Source organism: Cherax quadricarinatus, chromosome 32 (assembly GCF_038502225.1).
Source record: "Cherax quadricarinatus isolate ZL_2023a chromosome 32, ASM3850222v1, whole genome shotgun sequence".
Taxonomy (NCBI): Eukaryota; Metazoa; Arthropoda; class Malacostraca; order Decapoda; family Parastacidae; genus Cherax; species Cherax quadricarinatus.
Window position 1 is genome coordinate 17,519,470 of NC_091323.1, and position 22,184 is coordinate 17,541,653.

General features: G+C 40.2%; 1 protein-coding gene across 2 annotated transcripts in view; it reads right to left on the reverse strand.

The window, feature by feature from the left end:
* The window catches only part of LOC128690304 (cyclin-dependent kinase 17-like), a 641,614-nt gene that overhangs the window by 26,300 nt on the left and 593,130 nt on the right, over nt 1–22,184 (reverse strand). For both annotated transcript variants that reach the window (XM_070090483.1, XM_053778923.2), the window contains exon 10: nt 7,234–7,324. In XM_070090483.1, the coding sequence (XP_069946584.1) occupies nt 7,234–7,324 (91 nt within the window). The remainder of the gene's footprint in view (nt 1–7,233; nt 7,325–22,184) is intronic.

The following is a 22,184-nucleotide window of genomic DNA, read 5'->3' on the forward strand; positions in this document are numbered from 1 at the left end:
GCTGCTTTACCCCCTTTCATTTTACGTAATGCCTCACGTACCTCCCCCACACTTACATTCTGCTCTTCTTCACTCCTAAAAGATGGTATACCTCCCTGACCAGTGCATGAAATTACTGCCTCTGTTTCTTCCTTAACATTTAAAAGTTCCTCAAAATATTCTCGCCATCTACCTAATACCTCCATCTCCCCATCTACTAACTCCCCTACTCTGTTTTTAACTGACAAATCCATATTTTCCCTTGGCTTTCTTAACTTGTTTAACTCACTCCAAAATTTTTTCTTATTTTCATTAAAATTTCTTGACAGTGCCTCTCCCACTCTATCATCTGCTCTCCTTTTGCACTCTCTCACCACTCTCTTTACCTTTCTTTTACTCTCCATATATTCTGCTCTTCTTATAACACTTCTGCTTTGTAAAAACCTCTCATAAGCTACCTTTTTCTCTTTTATCACACCCTTTACTTCATCATTCCACCAATCACTCCTCTTTCCTCCTGCACCCACCCTCCTATAACCACAAACTTCTGCCCCACATTCTAATACTGCATTTTTAAAACTATTCCAACCCTCTTCAACCCCCCCATTACTCATCTTTGCACTATCCCACCTTTCTGCCAATAGTCGCTTATATCTCGCCCGAACTTCCTCCTCCCTTAGTTTATACACTTTCACCTCCCTCTTACTTGTTGTTGCCACCTTCCTCTTTTCCCATCTACCTCTTACTCTAACTGTAGCTACAACTAAATAATGATCCGATATATCAGTTGCCCCTCTATAAACATGTACATCCTGGAGCCTACCCATCAACCTTTTATCCACCAATACATAATCTAATAAACTACTTTCATTACGTGCTACATCATACCTTGTATATTTATTTATCCTCTTTTTCATAAAATATGTATTACTTATTACCAAATTTCTTTCTACACATAGCTCAATTAAAGGCTCCCCATTTACATTTACCCCTGGCACCCCAAATTTACCTACTACTCCCTCCATAACATTTTTACCCACTTTAGCATTGAAATCCCCAACCACCATTACTCTCACACTTGATTCAAAACTCCCCACGCATTCACTCAACATTTCCCAAAATCTCTCTCTCTCCTCTACACTTCTCTCTTCTCCAGGTGCATACACGCTTATTATAACCCACTTTTCACATCCAATCTTTATTTTACTCCACATAATCCTTGAATTAATACATTTATAGTCCCTCTTTTCCTGCCATAGCTTATCCTTCAACATTATTGCTACTCCTTCTTTAGCTCTAACTCTATTTGAAACCCCTGACCTAATCCCATTTATTCCTCTCCATTGAAACTCTCCCACCCCCTTCAGCTTTGTTTCACTTAAAGCCAGGACATCCAGCTTCTTCTCATTCATAACATCCACAATCATCTCTTTCTTATCATCTGCACAACATCCACGCACATTCAGACTTCCCACTTTGACAATTTTCTTCTTCTTATTCTTTTTAGTAATCTTTACAGGAAAAGGGGTTACTAGCCCATTGTTCCCGGCATTTTAGTTGACTTTTACAACACGCATGGCTTACGGAGGAAAGATTCTTATTCCACTTCCCCATGGATATAAAAGGAAAATTAATAAGACCAAGAACTATTAAGATAAAATCAAAGAAAACTCAGATGAGTGTGTATGAATAAATGTGTATATGTATGTGTAGTGTGACCTAAGTGTAAGTAGAAGTAGCAAGACATGCCATAAATATAACACCTATAATATTATCTAGAATGAAAGAGGGGTAAAGCAGTTTCGGTCGTATATATACGTCTTACGAGCCACCGTGTTTGACGTATATACACTCATAAATTCTAGCGGCTTCAAATCAAGCAGGAGAAAGCTGGTAGGCCCACATGTGAGAGAATGGGTGTGTGTGGTCAGTGTGCACCATATAAAAAAATCCTGCAGCATGCAGTGCATAATGAGAAAAAAAAAAACTCCGACCATTTATTTAATTAAAATGCCAACTTTGTGGTCTATTTTCGTATAGTATTTATGATTGTATTCTTGTTTTCTTGGTCTCATTTGATAGAATGGAAACCATATTATAGAACTAGAGGTGATTTTGATTGGTTTTACTATGAAAAGAATCTTAAAATGGAGCTCAAAGTTGGGAAAATGTTTGATTTTTGCCGATGTTCAAAAGTAAACAAATGATATCATTTTCCAATAAATGTCCAAGTAGGCATTCTAATATGCAGTCATGAATGGGATGACATTATACAATTATTACAATACTGCAGTAGTCTGCATAACAGTAACTCGTCTATTTTTTGTTTCAATAAAAATTCAAAATAGAAAGCAAGAGTAATATCAGAGGGGCTTGGAGACATGACTGATGAACAAAGAAAATGTTATTTTAGAGCCAAGAATGTCTGCATTGTTCATTCTGGACCCTATTTTGAAATTGTCATTTTTTTAATTTTTGTGAAATTGGCCAAATTGCAAATTTCTGACCACATTATTGGGAAGTTGAAATCAATAAATGGGCAGTTTCTTGTACTCACTCGATAGAAAAAATGGAGTTCTAAAGAAATAGCTATGAGTTTGGTCGACTGGTACAATGGAATTAGCCAAAAATAGGGCTCAAAGTGGGCGAAATCGCCGATTCGTAAATAGCGCCGAGGTTGCTAAATTTGCGAGAGCGTAATTCCGTCAGTTTTCCATCAAATTTTGTTCTTTTGGTGTCATTACAATCGGGAAAAGATTCTCTATTATTTCACAAGATTTTTTTTTTTCCAGAAATTTTGCAACACCAGGAGACACCTCAGGATTTCCCAGTAAAAGTAGGTCTTAGACAGGGCTGTGTGATGTCACCATGGTTGTTCAATATATTTCTAGATGGAGTAGTAAGAGAAGTGAATGCTCGGGTGTTGGCAAGTGGGAGTTGTCACAGTTACTCTATGCTGATGACACTGTGCTTTTGGTAGATTCTGAAGATATAGCTTTGGAGTGGTTAGCATTTATATTTAACCCTTTCAGGGTTGGTGCAGTACTAGTACGGCTTACGCGCCAGGGTTGGTGCTGTACTAGTACGCATAAATTCTAGCATCCTCAAATCAAGCAGGAAAAGGCTGGTAGTCCTGGATGTGAGAGAATAAGTCTCCGTGGTCGTGTGCACGGTATAAAAAAAATCGGGGATCCAGTGGTGCATTGTGGGAAAGCCATTTTATTACACCTTCTTCACCATGTCTAGTGGTAAGAAACTCCTCACTCCTCAGCTAATTGGGGCTCTTTTCTTCCCAAGTGACAGTTCAAACACAGATGGAAGTGTCAGTGAAGATGAATTTCATGGTTTTGAGGAGTTTGTGACTGAAAGCAATGCCCAGGAAACCAACCTGAAGGAAGGAAGGTAGAAGAAAGGGAGAAAAGGAGGAGGAGATGAGAGGAAGCAGGAAAGGAAGGAGGGAGGAAAGGAAGGAAGGAGGGAGGGAAGGAAGGAGGGAAGAAAGGAAGGAGACTATCAACCTAGGATAACTCAAAATATTCAGACAATGACTTATTTCCATGTTGGTTGGTGGGGTGGGGAGGAAGGGATGGGTGTTGACTGGCAGTGAGGGTGGTGTGATTTGTCACTGTGACACTAATTAGGCTGGTGACTCAGCATATTTACAAGTCCACCCCCACACAACAACTACGAGCTTTACAGAAGCTGTAGCAGTTCTGTGAAGTGTCCAGTGGCTTTATGTGTGTATATATGTGATAGAAAAATAGTAATAAACAACATTTTTTATTGTTGGTGTAAACACATTTTGTAAACAATATAATAACTGTTTATGCGGTTACTGTGTAGCATACAACGAGTGAATATACATTCAATATACCTTATATTGGTCTCACAGGCCAGAAAAGTTACTTGAAGGAAGGAGGGGAAAGTAGGTAGGAAGAGATGAGAGGAAGGAGGAGGGAAGGTAGGTAGGAAGAGATGAGAGGATGGAATGAAGGAAGGAAGGTAGATGTATGGGGAGGAAGGGATGTGTTGTGGAAGGCAGTGAGGGTTAGTGAGTGGTGGTATGATGCATCATTGTGACACACGACACATCGGTGACTCGGCATATTTACAAGGCCACCCCCACACTGCTACAAGCTTTCAGAACCTCTTGTAGTTATAGGAACATGTCCAGTGACTCTATATGAGTATACATATGATAGAAAAAGAGTAATAAACAACACTTTTGATTACTGGTTTGTGTAAACATGTTTTGTAAACAATATAGTGACAGCAAAGTTTGTGCTGTTAATGTGTAGTATACAATGAGTGAATATATACCAAATAGTCTTTATATTGGTCTCAGAGGCCATAAAAGTTATTGAAATAAATAAAGTATTAAAAAATAAAAGAAGTAGAAAAAACAAAATAAACTATTACTGGGGCACCAGCAGTCGGCGATGTTGCTGTATGCACTTCAATTTCTGTTAACTTCATGCCTCCATATCTCGATAAGTATTGATGGCAAAAAAAATTTTTTTAGCCAATAAAATTTAGAAAAAAAAAAAAACTATCTTTTCATAAGAAATTTTTTTTTTCGAACATTTACTGACCCTGAGAACAGGTTTGGCAGAGGACCTGCCGACCCTGAAAGGCTTACTAAACATATGGAAGAGGGTAAGGTACCTAGGGATTGGCAGAGAGCATAGTTCCTTTGTATAAAGGCAAAGGGGACAAAAGAGAGTGTAAAGATTATAGGGGAATAAGTCTGTTGAGTTGTAGGTAGTACGTTGGTAGACAGCAACCACCCAGGGAGGTACTACCGTCCTGCCAAGTGAGTGTAAAACGGAAGCCTGTAATTGTTTTACATGATGGTAGGATTGCTGGTGTCTTTTTTTGTCTCATACACATGCAAGATTTCAGGTATGTCTTGCTACTTCTACTTACACTTAGGTCACTACACATACATGTACAAGCATATATATACACACCCCTCTGGGTTTTCTTCTAGTTTCTTTCTAGTTCTTGTTCTTGTTTATTTCCTCTTATCTCCATGGAGAAGTGGAACAGAATTCTTCGTCCATAAGCCATGCGTGTTGTAAGAGGCGACTAAAATGCCGGGAGCAAGGGCCTAGTAACCCCTTCTCCTGTATAAATTACTAAATTTAAAAAGAGAAACTTGCATTTTTCTTTTTGGGAGACCCTGCCTTGGTGGGATACAGCCAGTTTGTTGGAAAAAAAAAAAAAAAGTCTGTTGAGTATACCTGCTAAAGTGTATGGTAGAGTTATTATTGATAGAATTACAAGTAAAACGGAGAGCAGGATAGCAGATGAACAAGGAGGCTTTAGGAAAGGTAGGGGGGTGTGTAGACCAAGTGTTTACAGTGAAACACATAGATGAACAGTATTTGGATAAGGGTAAAGAGGTTTTTGTGGAATTTATGGAATTCGAAAAGGCATATTATAGGGTGAATAGGGGGCAATGTGGCAGATGCTGCAAATGTATGGAATAGGAGGTAGGTTATTGAGAAGGCAGTAAAAAGTTTTTACGAGGATAGTGAGGCTCAGGTTAGAGTATGTAGGCGAGAGAGGGATTATTTCCCAGTTAAAGTAGGTCTTAGATAGGGATGTGTGATGTCACCATGGTTGTTCAATATATTTATAGATGGAGTAGTAAAAGAAGTGAATGCTCTGGTGTTGGCAAGTGGGAGTTGTCACAGTTGCTCTTTGCTGATGACACTGTGCTTTTTGGTAGATTCTGAGGAGAAGTTGTAGAGGTTGGTTGATGAGTTTGGTAGGGTAATGAAAGAAGTTAAAAGTGAATATAGAAAAGAATAAGGTGATGAGGATAACAAAAAAATTAGGTAACGGAAGACTGGATATCAGATTGGAGGGAGAGAGTATGGAGGAGGTGAATGTGTTCAGATATTTGGGAGTGGACGTGTCTGCAGATGGGTCTATGAAGGATGAGGTGAATCATAGAATTGACTAAGGGAAAAAGGTGAGTGGTGCACTGAGGAGTCTGTGGAGACAAAGAACTTTATCTATTAAAGCAAAGAGGGAAATGTATGAGAGTATAGTTATACCAAGGCTCTTGTATAGGTGTGAGGCATGGGTTGTGAATGTTGCAACAAGGAGAAAGCTGGAAGCAGTGGAGATGTCATGTCTGAGGGCAATATGTAGTGTAAATATAATGCAGAGAATCCGTAGTTTGGAGATTAAGAAGAAGTGTGGGCTGAGGAGGGGTTATTGAGATGGTTTGGATATGTAGAGAGGATGGAACGAAATAGAATGACTTTGAGAGTAGACAAATCTGTAGTGGAGAGAAGGCAGGGTAGGGGTTGGCCTAGGAAAGGTTGGAGGGAGGGGGTAAAGAAGGTTTTGTGTGCAAGGGACTTGGACTTCCAGCAAGCGTGTGTGAGCGTGTTAGACAGGAGACAGGAGTGAATGGAGACAAATGGTTTTTAGGACTTGACATGCTGTTGGAAGGTAAGCAAGGTAACATTTATGAAGGGATTCAGGGAAACCGGCAGACTGGACTCGAGTCCTGGAGATGGGAAGTACAGTGTCTGCACTCTGAAGGATGAGTGTTAAGGTTGCAGTTTTATAACTGTAGTGTAGGCATGCCTCTGGCAAGACAGTGATGGAGTGAATGATGATGGAAGTTTTACTTTTTCGGGCCACCCTGCCTTGGTGGGTAATGGCCGATGTGTTAATAAATAATAGCTATAAAATGCATAAAAGTACTCTGTGTACCTAATATATATATATATATATATATATATATATATATACAATTTACATATATGCTAATACATACAATTTACATATACACTGCATTAAACATTGAAAATAAAGGAGTTAAAAGTACAATTTATCCAGTGGGTTTTGTTCATTATTTTAAATGTATGCTAGATTGAGGTTTAACTGTACCATTTTTTAAGAGATTTGTATTTGATTTTTTGTTGTGGGGCTTTTCTCTTGAGAAATTCTCTTAGATTTTCATGTTCAGTATCTTAGGAGAAACAGTATTTCAGATTGCTTCCTTTCTTGATTGAGCTGAACTGTACTGTACAGTATTCCCAAATTCAAAACATCTGAATATGAGCATCTAAATCTGCTACTGAAATTACTATATTCATGGGAAAGTATTAAATCCATAGGGATACCACAGTACCTGTAGTATCCAATTCCTTGGATCATGAGACCTTCACAGAGCCTGATATCTGAAGTTATAATAATAAAACTACTGTTCCACTAACAAAAATTACTTACGGTCTTTGAGGGTATGTATGGTATGTCCTAAAGATTCGAAAAATGGATGCTTCATTGCTGCTGCAGCTGAGATCCTTTTTTTAGCTTCATACTAGAAAGAGACATACTGGGGTAAGTACTGAGTGTAGTTTTCAATCTTTATTGTTAAAAATTTAAAATATTTTAATACGAGTACTTGTATTTTATTAAAAGAAAAGTTATTTTACACAGACACATTGCTCAGCTATAAGAATACAGTAATTCAGAAACATTTTGAAAACCTGAAACATTCTTTTTTCCATCAGGGGCACAATCATTCACACCTCAAGACTCAGGACTCGCAAACACTCTAATTCACTTATTATTAGGGGCTCGTGTCTCTGCTGCACCAGCTGAGGTTCGAGCACTGTGCTCACAGATCATTTGACTGATCTCAACACAGGTAAGCCAGAACACCAAGGAAATAGACTTGCTGGGAAGGGAGGAAGATCACCTTGAGCCAGGAGGTCCCTAACTCAGAAATACATTTTTAAGGTTTAAACTACCATATACGTATTAAGTTAGCAACAGAACTAGGCATTAAAAACAACAAAAAGTAAAATACACACACAGTACATTCATTACTTACCTTAAAATATTTGTAATCTTAATGTAGGGTGAGAGGTGAGTAGTATTTATTGTAAGAAGTCAGAGTGTGGGAGGTATGGTAGCCCGCCAGGCCACCCCACTCACACGTAATACACTTCGACATTTAAAGCGCCCCTAGAGTGATAAAATGCATATACAGTACACTCATTACTTACCTTACAATATTTGTAATCTTAATGTAGGGCGAGAGGTGAGTAGTATTTATTGGTAGGAAGTCAGGTGTAGGAGGTATGGTAGCTGCCCAGGCCACCCCACCCACACGTAATATACTACGACATTTAAAGTGCCCCTTGAGTGATAAAATGCATATACAGTACACTCATTACTTACCTTAAAATATTTGTAGTCTTAATGTAGGGTGAGAGGTGAGTGAATGAGGTAAAACGAATAAATGAGAGAGGAGAGAGACATGGAGTTATGTAAACAAGCAGATAAACAAGTCTGGTTTTAGTTCATACACATAACGTCTCATATTTATGTTAATTTATTCTACTGTGGGGTGTATTTACCATGTTTATATGTTACGTAGTATGTTTATTATATAATTCTGAAAAATATCATAGATGGATTAATGAAAATGTTTATATGTATTAATATAATATACGACATTTAATGTGCCTCAGAGTGATTATTATTGCATATTATTATTATTATTAATGTGAAGTCCTTAAGACTAATAGGACACACTTAGTGATTTTAATGTGTACCTGCATGCCAGCACAGTGTGCAAGTTTATTTAGATACAGGTACACATAAGTATAATTATCAAAGTATACACTTGAAATTTTGGAAAGTCTCTGGACATATTGGACACTGTGCTCACAGAGAATGTAAACTAACCGGGTGGGGTGCAGTGACCGTATTAGAAAGTCAGGTGGGGGAGCCATATAGCGAGTTTTGGTCATAATTTGAAATGTCTGTATTAGCTGAATGCCATAAAGTGGGGCCCTACTGTATCTGAATACATTCATTCTCTTCTTCCATAATCCCTCCCTCTAATCTGATACCCAGTCTTTCATTACCTAATTTTTTGTTACCCTCATCACCTTGCTCTTCCCTATGTTCATTTTTAATTTCCTTCTTTTACATAGACTTCCAAATTCGTCCACCAACCTGTGTAACTTATCAGAATCTCCTAAAAGCACAGTGTCATCAGCAAAAAAGCAACTGCAACAACTCCCACTTTGTATTTGATTCTTTTTCTTCCAATCCCACACCTCTCCCCAACACTCCTGTATTCATTTCTCTTACAACCCCATCTATAAATACAGACACTCCTCACTTAGCGACATCATTTACCGACCACTTAATAGTTACGACCGGCTCTGACCAGACGGTATTATATGCCGTATGAGAACCTGGGTCATGGAAACAGGCAGCGCGGTGTCTCAGCGTTAAGATATCAGTTTTGTTCCTGCAGCCACTCTACACTAGTTTTCACAGACTCCAAGGTTACATATTTGTACTTTACTATGCACCCTCATAGTACAAGATGTCGGTGAAGAGGAAGATCTTGACTTCAGCTTGACTACAGCTCCTGATAATCCTGCTGATAACTCTGATGATGACCCCAACCCGGTACTCTGATGGATTCAATGACTAAAATGTTAATCTGAATGTCTCTTGTTATACTGTAATTTGAATTTTTTGGTACATCATTTTTATACTGTACAGTAATTATAATTTTCTGTAATATGTAAGACTTATGCAAGTTAAAACAAAGTTATCAAGTTAGTTTTCTTTAAACCTTTTTTTTAATTCAGAATAAAATATTTTAAATGGTTATTATAAATGCTTGAAGTATCGATAAGAGGTAGTTCCTTGCTTAGCAACAAATTCATTTACTAACGTGGCCTTAGGAACGGAACTCTGTCGTTAAGCGAGGAGTGTCTGTGTATTGAACAACCATGGTGACATCACACATACCTGTCTAAGGCGTACTTTTACTGGAAAATAATCCTTCTAAAGACTCTTAAATGCTTTCATTAACTTACCACCTATTCCACACACTTGTGACATTGCTTTCCTATCCACTCTATTATAAGCCTTTTCCAAACTGAAAAATTCAATGAAAACTTCTTTACCCTCATCTAAATACTACACACTTACCATATTTGATGGTGTCGAAGACACTATTTTTTTTACTCAATGTCTTGGAGGCCGAAGGTTACATAAGAAAGAAGAAGCACTGCAGTAGACCTACTGGCCCATGCTATGCAGGCCCAAGTCACAACTGCATTGCTCAGAGGCCTCAACCTAAGCCTAGAGAAGTTTTTTTATACTAAACAATAATCTAAGTTCCTGTATATGACCCAATAATGAATCATGTAAACTATTTTGTATAAAATAATGAATAAATAAAAATAAATTTAACATTTTGTTGGCGCTAAGCAGCGGTAGGCTAAGGTAAACCAGGCAATGGAACTGGATGAACTACAGTAGTACTGGAAAGCTAAGTCGCCTGTTTACCATCAAACCACCCAGTAATATTTTTACTCACCTCAAATGATTCTGATATTAAGGGAACATTATCAGATATAAAAAGCAGTGCAGTGGTACCATGACTTATGAGTTTAATTCATTCTGTGACTGAGCTCGTAACTCGATTTGCTCGTACAGTGGACCTTTGGGTAACGATTTTAATCCGTTCCAGAGAGCTTGTCCTTAACCGATTTTATTGTTAGCCGAATTAATTTTCCCTATAAGAAATAATGGAAATCCAATTAACCCTTAAACTGTCCAAACGTAGATCTATGTCCACGTGCAGGGGGGCTCCGAACGTAGATCTACGTTTTTTTACATGCTTTCAAATGGGGAAAATCAAGGTCGGAGCGCTACGCATGTGAACAGAGATCTACGTTTGGACAGTTTAAGGGTTAATTCGTTCCTGCTGTCAGAAGGCTTGACAGAATAGTATTTCAATATGACACTATTATTATCAACTCTACGGCTTATTTATCTATCACAATTAATCTAATATGACATAATAAACAATGTTAATAACATAGAAACATGATATATACTCTAGAATGATTAAAATATGTCATAATGTATGTGAGGATAAGTGATGGAATTGTTGTTGGGTTTATAATGGCCACTGAGAGAAGCCGTACAGGATTCTGTCACCAGCACTATCCACAAACAATATATGAATGTAATTTATGATATTGTAAATTGTTTACTCTAACTTTTTTTTTTTTTTTTTTTTTTCAACAAGTCGGTCGTCTCCCACCGAGGCAGGGTGACCCAAAAAAGAAAGAAAATCCCCAAAAAGAAAATACTTTCATCATCATTCAACACTTTCACCACACTCACACATTATCACTGCTTTTGCAGAGGTGCTCAGAATACAACAGCTTAGAAGCATATACGTATAAAGATACACAACATATCCCTCCAAACTGCCAATATCCCAAACCCCTCCTTTAAAGTGCAGGCATTGTACTTCCCATTTCCAGGACTCAAGTCCGACTATATGAAAATAACCGGTTTCCCTGAATCCCTTCACTAAATATTACCCTGCTCACACTCCAACAGATCGTCAGGTCCCAAGTATCATTCGTCTCCATTCACTCCTATCTAACACGCTCATGCACGCTTGCTGGAAGTCCAAGCCCCTCGCCCACAAAACCTCCTTTACCCCCTCTTTCCAACCCTTTCGAGGACGACCCCTACCCCTCTTTCCTTCCCCTATAGATTTATATGCTTTCCATGTCATTCTACTTTGATCCATTCTCTCTAAATGACCAAACCACCTCAACAACCCCTCTTCTGCCCTCTGACTAATGCTTTTATTAACTCCACACCTTCTCCTAATTTCCACACTCCGAATTTTCTGCATAATATTTACACCACACATTGCCCTTAGACAGGACATCTCCACTGCCTCCAACCGTCTCCTCGCTGCTGCATTTACCACCCAAGCTTCACATCCATATAAGAGTGTTGGTACTACTATACTTACATACATTCCCTTCTTTGTCTCCATAGATAACGTTTTTTGACTCCACATATACCTCAATGCACCACTCACCTTTTTTCCCTCATCAATTCTATGATTAACCTCATCCTTCATAAATCCATCCGCCGACACGTCAACTCCCAAGTATCTGAAAACATTCACTTCTTCCATACTCCTCCTCCCCAATTTGATATCCAATTTTTCTTTATCTAAATCATTTGATACCCTCATCACCTTACTCTTTTCTATGTTCACTTACAACTTTCTACCTTTACACACATTCTCAAACTCATCCACTAACCTTTGCAATTTTTCTTTAGAATCTCCCATAAGCACAGTATCATCAGCAAAAAGTAACTGTGTCAATTCCCATTTTGAATTTGATTCCCCATAATTTAATCCCACCCCTCTCCCGAACACCCTAGCATTTACTTCTTTTACAACCCCATCTATAAATATATTAAACAACCATGGTGACATTACACATCCCTGTCTAAGACCTACTTTTACCGGGAAGTATTCTCCCTCTCTTCTACACACCCTAACCTGAGCCTCACTATCCTCATAAAAGCTCTTTACAGCATTTAGTAACTTACCACCTATTCCATATACTTGCAACATCTGCCACATTGCTCCTCTATCCACTCTATCATATGCCTTTTCTAAATCCATAAATGCAATAAAAACTTCCCTACCTTTATCTAAATACTGTTCACATATATGCTTCAATGTAAATACTTGATCTACACATCCCCTACCCACTCTGAAGCCTCCTTGCTCGTCCGCAATTCTACATTCTGTCTTACCTCTAATTCTTTCAATTATAACCCTACCGTATACTTTTCCTGGTATACTCAGTAAACTTATTCCTCTATAATTTTTACAATCTCTTTTGTCCCCTTTCCCTTTATATAAAGGGACTATACATGCTCTCCGCCAATCCCTAGGTACCTTCCCCTCTTTCATACATTTATTAAACAAAAGTACCAACCACTCCAACACTATATCCCCCCCTGCTTTTAACATTTCTGTCATGATCCCATCAGTTCCAGCTGCTTTACCCCCTTTCATTCTACGTAATGCCTCACGTACCTCCACCACACTTACATTCTGCTCTTCTTCACTCCTAAAAGATGGTATACCTCCCTGGCCAGTGCATGAAATTACCGCCTCCCTTTCTTCCTTAACATTTAAAAGTTCCTCAAAATATTCTCGCCATCTACCTAATACCTCCCTCTCCCCATCTACTAACTCCCCTACTCTGTTTTTAACTGAAAAATCCATACTTTCCCTAGGCTTTCTTAACTTGTTTAACTCACTCCAAAATTTTTTCTTATTTTCATTAAAATTTCTTGACAGCGCCTCTCCCACTCTTTCATCTGCTCTCCTTTTGCACTCTCTCACCACTCTCTTCACCTTTCTTTTACTCTCCATATACTCTGCTCTTCTTATAACACTTCTGCTTTGTAAAAACCTCTCGTAAGCTACCTTTTTCTCTTTTATCACACCCTTTACTTCATCATTCCACCAATCACTCCTCTTTCCTCCTGCCCCCACCCTCCTATAACCACAAACTTCTGCCCCACATTCTAATACTGCATTTTTAAAACTATTCCAACCCTCTTCAACCCCCCCACTACTCATCTTTGCACTAGCCCACCTTTCTGCCAATAGTCGCTTATATCTCGCCCGAACTTCCTCCTCCCTTAGTTTATACACTTTCACCTCCCTCTTACTTGTTGTTGCCACCTTCCTCTTTTCCCATCTACCTCTTACTCTAACTGTAGCTACAACTAAATAATGATCCGATATATCAGTTGCCCCTCTATAAACATGTACATCCTGGAGCCTACCCATCAACCTTTTATCCACCAATACATAATCTAACAAACTACTTTCATTACGTGCTACATCATACCTTGTATATTTATTTATCCTCTTTTTCATAAAATATGTATTACTTATTACCAAATTTCTTTCTACACATAGCTCAATTAAAGGCTCCCCATTTACATTTACCCCTGGCACCCCAAATTTACCTACTACTCCCTCCATAACATTTTTACCCACTTTAGCATTGAAATCCCCAACCACCATTACTCTCACACTTGATTCAAAACTCCCCACGCATTCACTCAACATTTCCCAGAATCTCTCTCTCTCCTCTACACTTCTCTCTTCTCCAGGTGCATACACGCTTACTATAACCCACTTTTCACATCCAATCTTTATTTTACTCCACATAATCCTTGAATTTATACATTTGTAGTCCCTCTTTTCCTGCCATAGCTTATCCTTCAACATTATTGCTACTCCTTCTTTAGCTCTAACTCTATTTGAAACCCCTGACCTAATCCCATTTATTCCTCTCCATTGAAACTCTCCCACCCCCTTCAGCTTTGTTTCACTTAAAGCCAGGACATCCAGTTTCTTCTCATTCATAACATCCACAATCATCTAACTGTTACTATTAAATCTATTATAGCTTAGATAATCTTAAGTTAATTTTAAGCCTGCTCATAATGCTCTGCATACAAGAGGCTTTTGACATGTACACCCAACTACTATAATACCTTGTACAACTATGTATCATGTCCTAATAAACATTTGTATTTGTAAGAAATATTTACATTTTAATTTATAGATAAGAAATTATTTACATTTTCAAATATAAATAAGAAATATCTGCACTTACCTTGGAGATGTTAGTTTAATTATGTAGTTAGTTTGATGGAGTGTAGCAGACATGCAGGGAGTGTAGCAGACATGCAGGGAGTGTAGCAGGCATGCAGGGAGTGTAGCAGGCATGCAGGGAGTGTAGCAGACATGCAGGGAGTGTAGCAGGCATGCAGGGAGTGTAGCAGACATACAGGGAGTGTAGCAGACATGCAGGGAGTGTAGCAGACATGCAGGGAGTGTAGCAGACATGCAGGGAGTGTAGCAGGCATGCAGGGAGTGTAGCAGACATGCAGGGAGTGTAGCAGGCATGCAGGGAGTGTAGCAGACATGCAGGGAGTGTAGCAGACATGCAGGGAGTGTAGCAGGCATGCAGGGAGTGTAGCAGGCATGCAGGGAGTGTAGCAGACATGCAGGGAGTGTAGCAGGCATGCAGGGAGTGTAGCAGACATGCAGGGAGTGTAGCAGGCATGCTGAGAGTGTTGCAGACATGCAGGGAGTGTAGCAGGCATGCAGGGAGTGTAGCAGACATGCAGGGAGTGTAGCAGACATGCAGGGAGTGTAGCAGGCATGCAGGGAGTGTAGCAGACATGCAGGGAGTGTAGCAGACATGCAGGGAGTGTAGCAGGCATGCAGGGAGTGTAGCAGACATGCAGGGAGTGTAGCAGGCATGCTGAGAGTGTTGCAGACATGCAGGGAGTGTAGCAGGCATGCAGGGAGTGTAGCAGACATGCAGGGAGTGTAGCAGGCATGCATGGAGTGTAGCAGACATGCAGGGAGTGTAGCAGGCATGCATGGAGTGTAGCAGACATGCAGGGAGTGTAGCAGGCATGCTGAGAGTGTAGCAGGCATGCAGGGAGTGTAGCAGGCATGCTGAGAGTGTAGCAGGCATGCAGGGAGTGTAGCAGGGAGTGTAGCAGGCATGCAGGGAGTGTAGCAGACATGCAGGGAGTGTAGCAGGCATGCAGGGAGTGTAGCAGACATGCTGGGAGTGTAGCAGACATGCAGGGAGTGTAGCAGACATGCAGGGAGTGTAGCAGACATGCAGAGTGTAGCAGACATGCAGAGTGTAGCAGACATACTGGGAGCGTAGCAGACATGCTGGGAGTGTAGCAGACATACTGGGAGCGTAGCAGACATGCTGGGAGTGTAGCAGACATGCAGGGAGCGTAGCAGACATGCTGGGAGTGTAGCAGGCATGCAGGGAGTGTAGCAGACATGCAGGGAGTGTAGCAGACATGCAGGGAGTGTAGCAGGCATGCAGGGAGTGTAGCAGACATGCTGGGAGTGTAGCAGACATGCAGGGAGTGTAGCAGACATGCAGGGAGTGTAGCAGACATGCAGAGTGTAGCAGACATGCAGAGTGTAGCAGACATACTGGGAGCGTAGCAGACATGCTGGGAGTGTAGCAGACATACTGGGAGCGTAGCAGACATGCTGGGAGTGTAGCAGACATGCAGGGAGCGTAGCAGACATGCTGGGAGTGTAGCAGGCATGCAGGGAGTGTAGCAGGCATGCAGGGAGCATAGCAGACATGCTGGGAGTGTAGCAGACATGCAGGGAGTGTAGCAGGCATGCAGGGAGTGTAGCAGACATACAGGGAGTGTAGCAGACATGCAGGGAGTGTAGCAGACATGCAGGGAGTGTAGCAGACATGCAGGGAGTGTAGCAGGCATGCAGGGAGTGTAGCAGACATGCAGGGAGTGTAGCAGGCATGCAGGGAGTGTAGCAGGCATGCAGGGAGTGTAGCAGGCATGCAGGGAGCATAGCAGACATGCTGGGAGTGTAGCAGACATGCAGGGAGTGTAGCAGACATGCAGGGAGTGTAGCAGACATGCAGGGAGTGTAGCAGGCATGCAGGGAGCGTAGCAGACATGCTGGGAGTGTAGCAGACATGCAGGGAGTGTAGCAGACATGCTGGGAGTGTAGCAGACATGCAGGGAGTGTAGCAGACATGCTGGGAGTGTAGCAGACATGCAGGGAGTGTAGCAGACATGCAGGGAGTGTAGCAGACATGCAGGGAGTGTAGCAGGCATGCAGGGAGTGTAGCAGACATGCTGGGAGTGTAGCAGACATGCAGGGAGTGTAGCAGACATGCAGGGAGCGTAGCAGACATGCAGGGAGTGTAGCAGACATGCAGGGAGTGTAGCAGACATGCAGGGAGCGTAGCAGGCATGCTGGGAGTGTAGCAGACATACAGGGAGTGTAGCAGACATACAGGGAGTGTAGCAGACATGCTGGGAGTGTAGCAGACATGCAGGGAGTGTAGCAGGCATGCAGGGAGTGTAGCAGACATGCAGAGTGTAGCAGACATGCTGGGAGTGTAGCAGACATGCAGGGAGTGTAGCAGACATGCAGAGTGTAGCAGACATGCAGAGTGTAGCAGACATGCTGGGAGTGTAGCAGACATGCAGGGAGTGTAGCAGGCATGCAGGGAGTGTAGCAGACATGCAGAGTGTAGCAGACATGCAGGGAGTGTAGCAGACATGCAGAGTGTAGCAGACATGCAGGGAGTGTAGCAGACATGCAGGGAGTGTAGCAGACATGCAGGGAGTGTAGCAGGCATGCTGGGAGTGTAGCAGACATGCAGAGTGTAGCAGACATGCTGGGAGTGTAGCAGACATGCAGGGAGTGTAGCAGACATGCAGGGAGTGTAGCAGACATGCAGGGAGTGTAGCAGACATGCAGGGAGTGTAGCAGACATGCAGGGAGTGTAGCAGACATGCAGGGAGTGTAGCAGACATGCAGGGAGTGTAGCAGACATGCAGGGAGTGTAGCAGACATGCAGGGAGTGTAGCAGACATGCAGGGAGTGTAGCAGACATGCAGGGAGTGTAGCAGACATGCAGGGAGTGTAGCAGACATGCAGGGAGTGTAGCAGACATACAGGGAGTGTAGCAGACATGCAGGGAGTGTAGCAGACATGCAGGGAGTGTAGCAGACATGCAGGGAGTGTAGCAGACATGCAGGGAGTGTAGCAGACATGCAGGGAGTGTAGCAGACATACAGGGAGTGTAGCAGACATGCAGGGAGTGTAGCAGACATACAGGGAGTGTAGCAGGCATGCAGGGAGTGTAGCAGACATGCAGGGAGTGTAGCAGGCATGCAGGGAGTGTAGCAGACATGCAGGGAGTGTAGCAGACATGCAGGGAGTGTAGCAGACATATTGTGTTTCTTTCCTTCTTTATCGCAGGGCTGGCACTAGAAACTTTCTTTGGGACCATGGTGGCTTATTTAGCAGTTACAAGCACTAAAAACAATGGAATAATACAAAATACATCGCATTTATGTGTGGAATCATCCTCCCTAGCTTCTAAACAATGGCACACTACCATGTATATGTTCTCAGGCCGCGCGGACATGTTCGGGACGAATGCCCTTAATTGAGTTTTTCATTGTTGGCCGAGCCAATATTTTTATGCAAAAACGCATCGGTATCCGATTTTATCGCTATCCGATGGCATCGTTACCCAAGGGTCCACTGTATATCAAATCAATTTTCCTCCTTGAAATTAATGGAAATGCCATTAATCCATTCTAGCCCCCCAAAAAACCACCTCAATGTTTTTGTTACAGGTTTTTTTTTAATAAGAAAAATGTATTCATAAATAAGAAATTATTTTTGCCTTTTTTGCCAGATCCCAGCAATGTTTTAGAAATGTTGGAGGTACAGCCGAGCGAGTACCTCACTGGCAACTATTGAAATACTCTATTTCTATCTCCAACTAATCCCACTGAAGTCTCACTCATCATTAACCATTTCAGGGTCCACAGGAAAAATTTCAAAGTGTGCACCAGTGTCCAAGAATTTTCAAAAAATAGTTTGTTATTTTTTCTTGTGAAATGATATAGAATCTTTTTCTGAAGGTAATAAAACAAAAAGTACAAAATTTGATGGAAAATTGACGAAATTATGCTTTGGTGAATTTTGATGTGTTAGTGATATTTTCGAATCGGTGATTTTGCCGAATTTGACTCCCATTGTAGGCCAATTACATTATTCCAGTTGACCAAATTCTTAGCTATTTCACTAGTATTACTTCTATTCTATCGATTGAGCACAAGAATTCACCAAGTCAACTGTTTCAACTACAAAATAAAGTGATCGGAAATTGGTAATTTGGCCAATTTAATGCAAGGTTCAAAATATTCCAATTTCAAAATAGGGTCCAGAATAAACAATGCAGGCATTCCTGGCACTAAACTAACATTTCCTCTGTTCATTAGTTACATTTTCAGGCTTTACTAATGAATTCCATTTTGATTTTTTATTCACATATTGAATTTTTATTCAAACCAAAAAATAGAAGATTTACTGTTATGCAATACTGTAATAATTGTATAAATAATATCACCACATTTGTGAATGTATATTAGACCCACCAGTTGGCATGTATTAGACGTGTGAGGTCATTTGTTTACTTTTGAACATCGGCAAAAAATTAACATTTCCACTACTTTGAGCTCAGTTTCAAGCCATTTCCAGTACTAAAACTAATCAAAATCATCTCTCTTTCAGTAATATATCTTCCATTCTATCAAATGAGACCAAGAAATTGCAAATACAATTATAAAATACAGAAAAACACTGCAAAGTCGCTGTTTTAATCGAAAATTAGTCTCAGTTTTTTCTGTCATTATGCACTGTGTGCTGCAGGATTTGTTTTATGTTGTGCACACTTACCACATAGATGTATTCTCTCATATCTAGGCCAAAATTTACTGCTCACAGCTTATCAGAGTGAGCTGAGCTCATGACATAGATCTACGGTTTGGACCCTCAACGTAAAGCCGTAGATCTACAGCACGGACCCTCAAAGGGTTAAAGAACAAAGCAGGTTATCTAGATAACTTGCCACCATTCATATATGAAAAAGCTGCACCAGAACTGTCACCCATTATTGCAACAATGTTTAACAAATCTGTAGCATCCTCAACCTTCCCATCTATACTCAAGACAGCAAGGGTCACCCCATTCCACAAAGGAGGTGATCCATCTGACTTGAACAACTACAGACCCATATCAAACTTGCCCTTACTTTCCAAGATATTTGAAAAAATAATACACAAGTGACTTTACTCCTACCTTACATCCAACAACATACTTAACCCATGCCAGTTTGGGTTTAGACCAAAAAAAAGTACGAATGACGCTATTATACAAATGCTTGAACTAATATACACAGCTCTCGATAAAAATGAATATCCTCTGGGGGCTCTTTATCGACCTACGAAAAGCGTTTGACACAGTCGACCATAATCTCTCGCACCTCAAACTGAATCATTATGGCAACAGACACCAGTATGTACAAGCAAATGGAGTCAACTCCGCTATCCAACCTGCAGCGGTAGGAGTACCCCAGGGTACTGTTCTAGGCCCACTCCTCTTTCTCATCTACATCAATGATCTCCCTAATGCATCCCAACTCCTTAAACCAGTTCTATTCGCAGATGACACTACATATGTCTACTCCCATTCAGACCCAGCTGTACTTAGAAACACTGTAAACAATGAACTGCTAAAGATATATGCTTGGATGATGACCAACAGACTCACTCTCAACATAGACAAAACATACTTAATGCTGTTTGGCAGCAGAGCCTCAAATATCCAACTTAACATACTGTTAAATGGTTCCCCTATATCAAGACATCCATCACATAGCAAAGAAAATTTCCAAATCAGTAGGAATCCTTTCCAAGATATGATACTATGTACCACAAATCGACTCTCCATACTAACCACTCTAATACATCCTTACCTCACCTATGGTATCTGTGCCTGGGGCTCAACCACAGCCAACCCCCTTAGACCCTTAATAATCCAACAAAGAGCTGCTGTGAGGGGTGACAACCAGCTCCTGTGCTACACAGCACATTCCACCACTTTTCAAAAGACTCAACTTGCTAAATATACAAGACATACACTCTTATTATTGTGCCTATTACATATACAAAACATTAAACTCCACTGTAAACCCTCCCCTAAAACTACTACTTGACAGTTACAACAGAATGCACAGGCACGATACAAGGCATAAGGCATTTTTCTTGATCAAGAACTAGCAAGTTTTCTCTCATTCACTGGTTTGATTGAACCTTGTTAATTAAGCCATATCTCGACACAATATCAACCACGTACAGTGCTGTAGTATAGTAGAATTTACTCTTATTTTAATCCACATTTTCATATCTTTTAGTGAATAACGGTAATTAATTCTCAGTTACTTAAGACACCTAAGGTGCTATTTAACCCTTTCAGGGTCCGTCCCGTAGATCTACGGCTTTACAGTGAGTGTCCAAACCGTAGATCTACGCCATGAGCTCAGCTCACTCTGATAAACTGTGAGTGGTACATTTGGGCCTAGATATGAGAGAATACATCTATGTGGTATGTGTGCACCACATAAAACAGATCCTGCAGCACACTGTGTATAATGAGAGAAAAAAACTGAAATCATGATTTTTCGATTAAAACAGCGACTTTGCAGTGTTTTTTCGTATGTTTTTTATAGTTGTATTTGCGATTTCTTGGTCTCATTTGATAGAATGGAAGACATATTACAGAAATAGAGATGATTTTGATTGGTTTTAGCACTGGAAATGGCTTGAAACTGAGCTCAAAGTAGCGGAAATGTTAAATTTTTGCCGATATTCAAGAGTAAACAAACGACCTCACACATCTAATACACGTCAACTGGTGGGTCTAATATACATTCACAAATATGGTGATGATATTTATACAATTATTACAGTATTGCATAACAGTAAATCTTCTATTTTTTGGTGTGAATAAAAATTCATTATGTGAATAAAAAATCAAAATGGAATTTATTTGTAAAGCCTCAAAATGTAACTAATGAACAGAGGAAATGTTAGTTTAGTTCCAGGAATACCTACATTGTTTATTCTGGAGCCTATTTTGAAATTGGAATATTTTGAACTTTGTGTTAAATTGGCCAAATTAACAATTTCCGATCACTTTATTTTGTAGTTGAAACAGTTGATTTGGCGATTTCTTGTGCTCAATCGATAGAATAGAAGTAATACTAGTGAAATAGCTAAGACTTTGGTTGATTGGAATAATGTAATTGGCCTAAAATGGGAGTCAAAGTCGGCAAAATCGCTGACTCGTAAATATCGCTGACACATCAAAATTCGCGAGAGCATAATTTCGTCAATTTTCCACCAAATTTCGTACTTTTTGTTTTATTACCTTCACAAAAAGATTCTCTACGATTTCATAAGAAAAAATAACAAATTTTTTTTTTTTAAATTCTTGGACACTGGTGCGTGACTTCAGATTTTGGCCTTGGACCCTGAAAGGGTTAAGGCACTAATCCAGGTGATTAAGTGTTTTATTCTCTGTTTTATTTTATACTCGAAACCATTACTTTTAATCAAGGTGCTAAAGTGTTTTGTTTTAATATACAGTAGCTCCATTATTTTTAGATTTAAAATAATTATCTTAGTTCATAAGTTCATATTTGTTAGTGGTTTAACATCAATTGCTTTTGTCTTTTTTTCTTTTATAATAACTGTAACAGCTATTTCTCTATGTACCCCTTATGAAAGCAATTATCGATCCTGATATCAATGTCTTATTGAACTGCACATATAATCCAAACAGTAATTGCCATTACTACACTGCTAGTCAGGCTAATACCCTTCTCAGTGTCAGCAAGAAC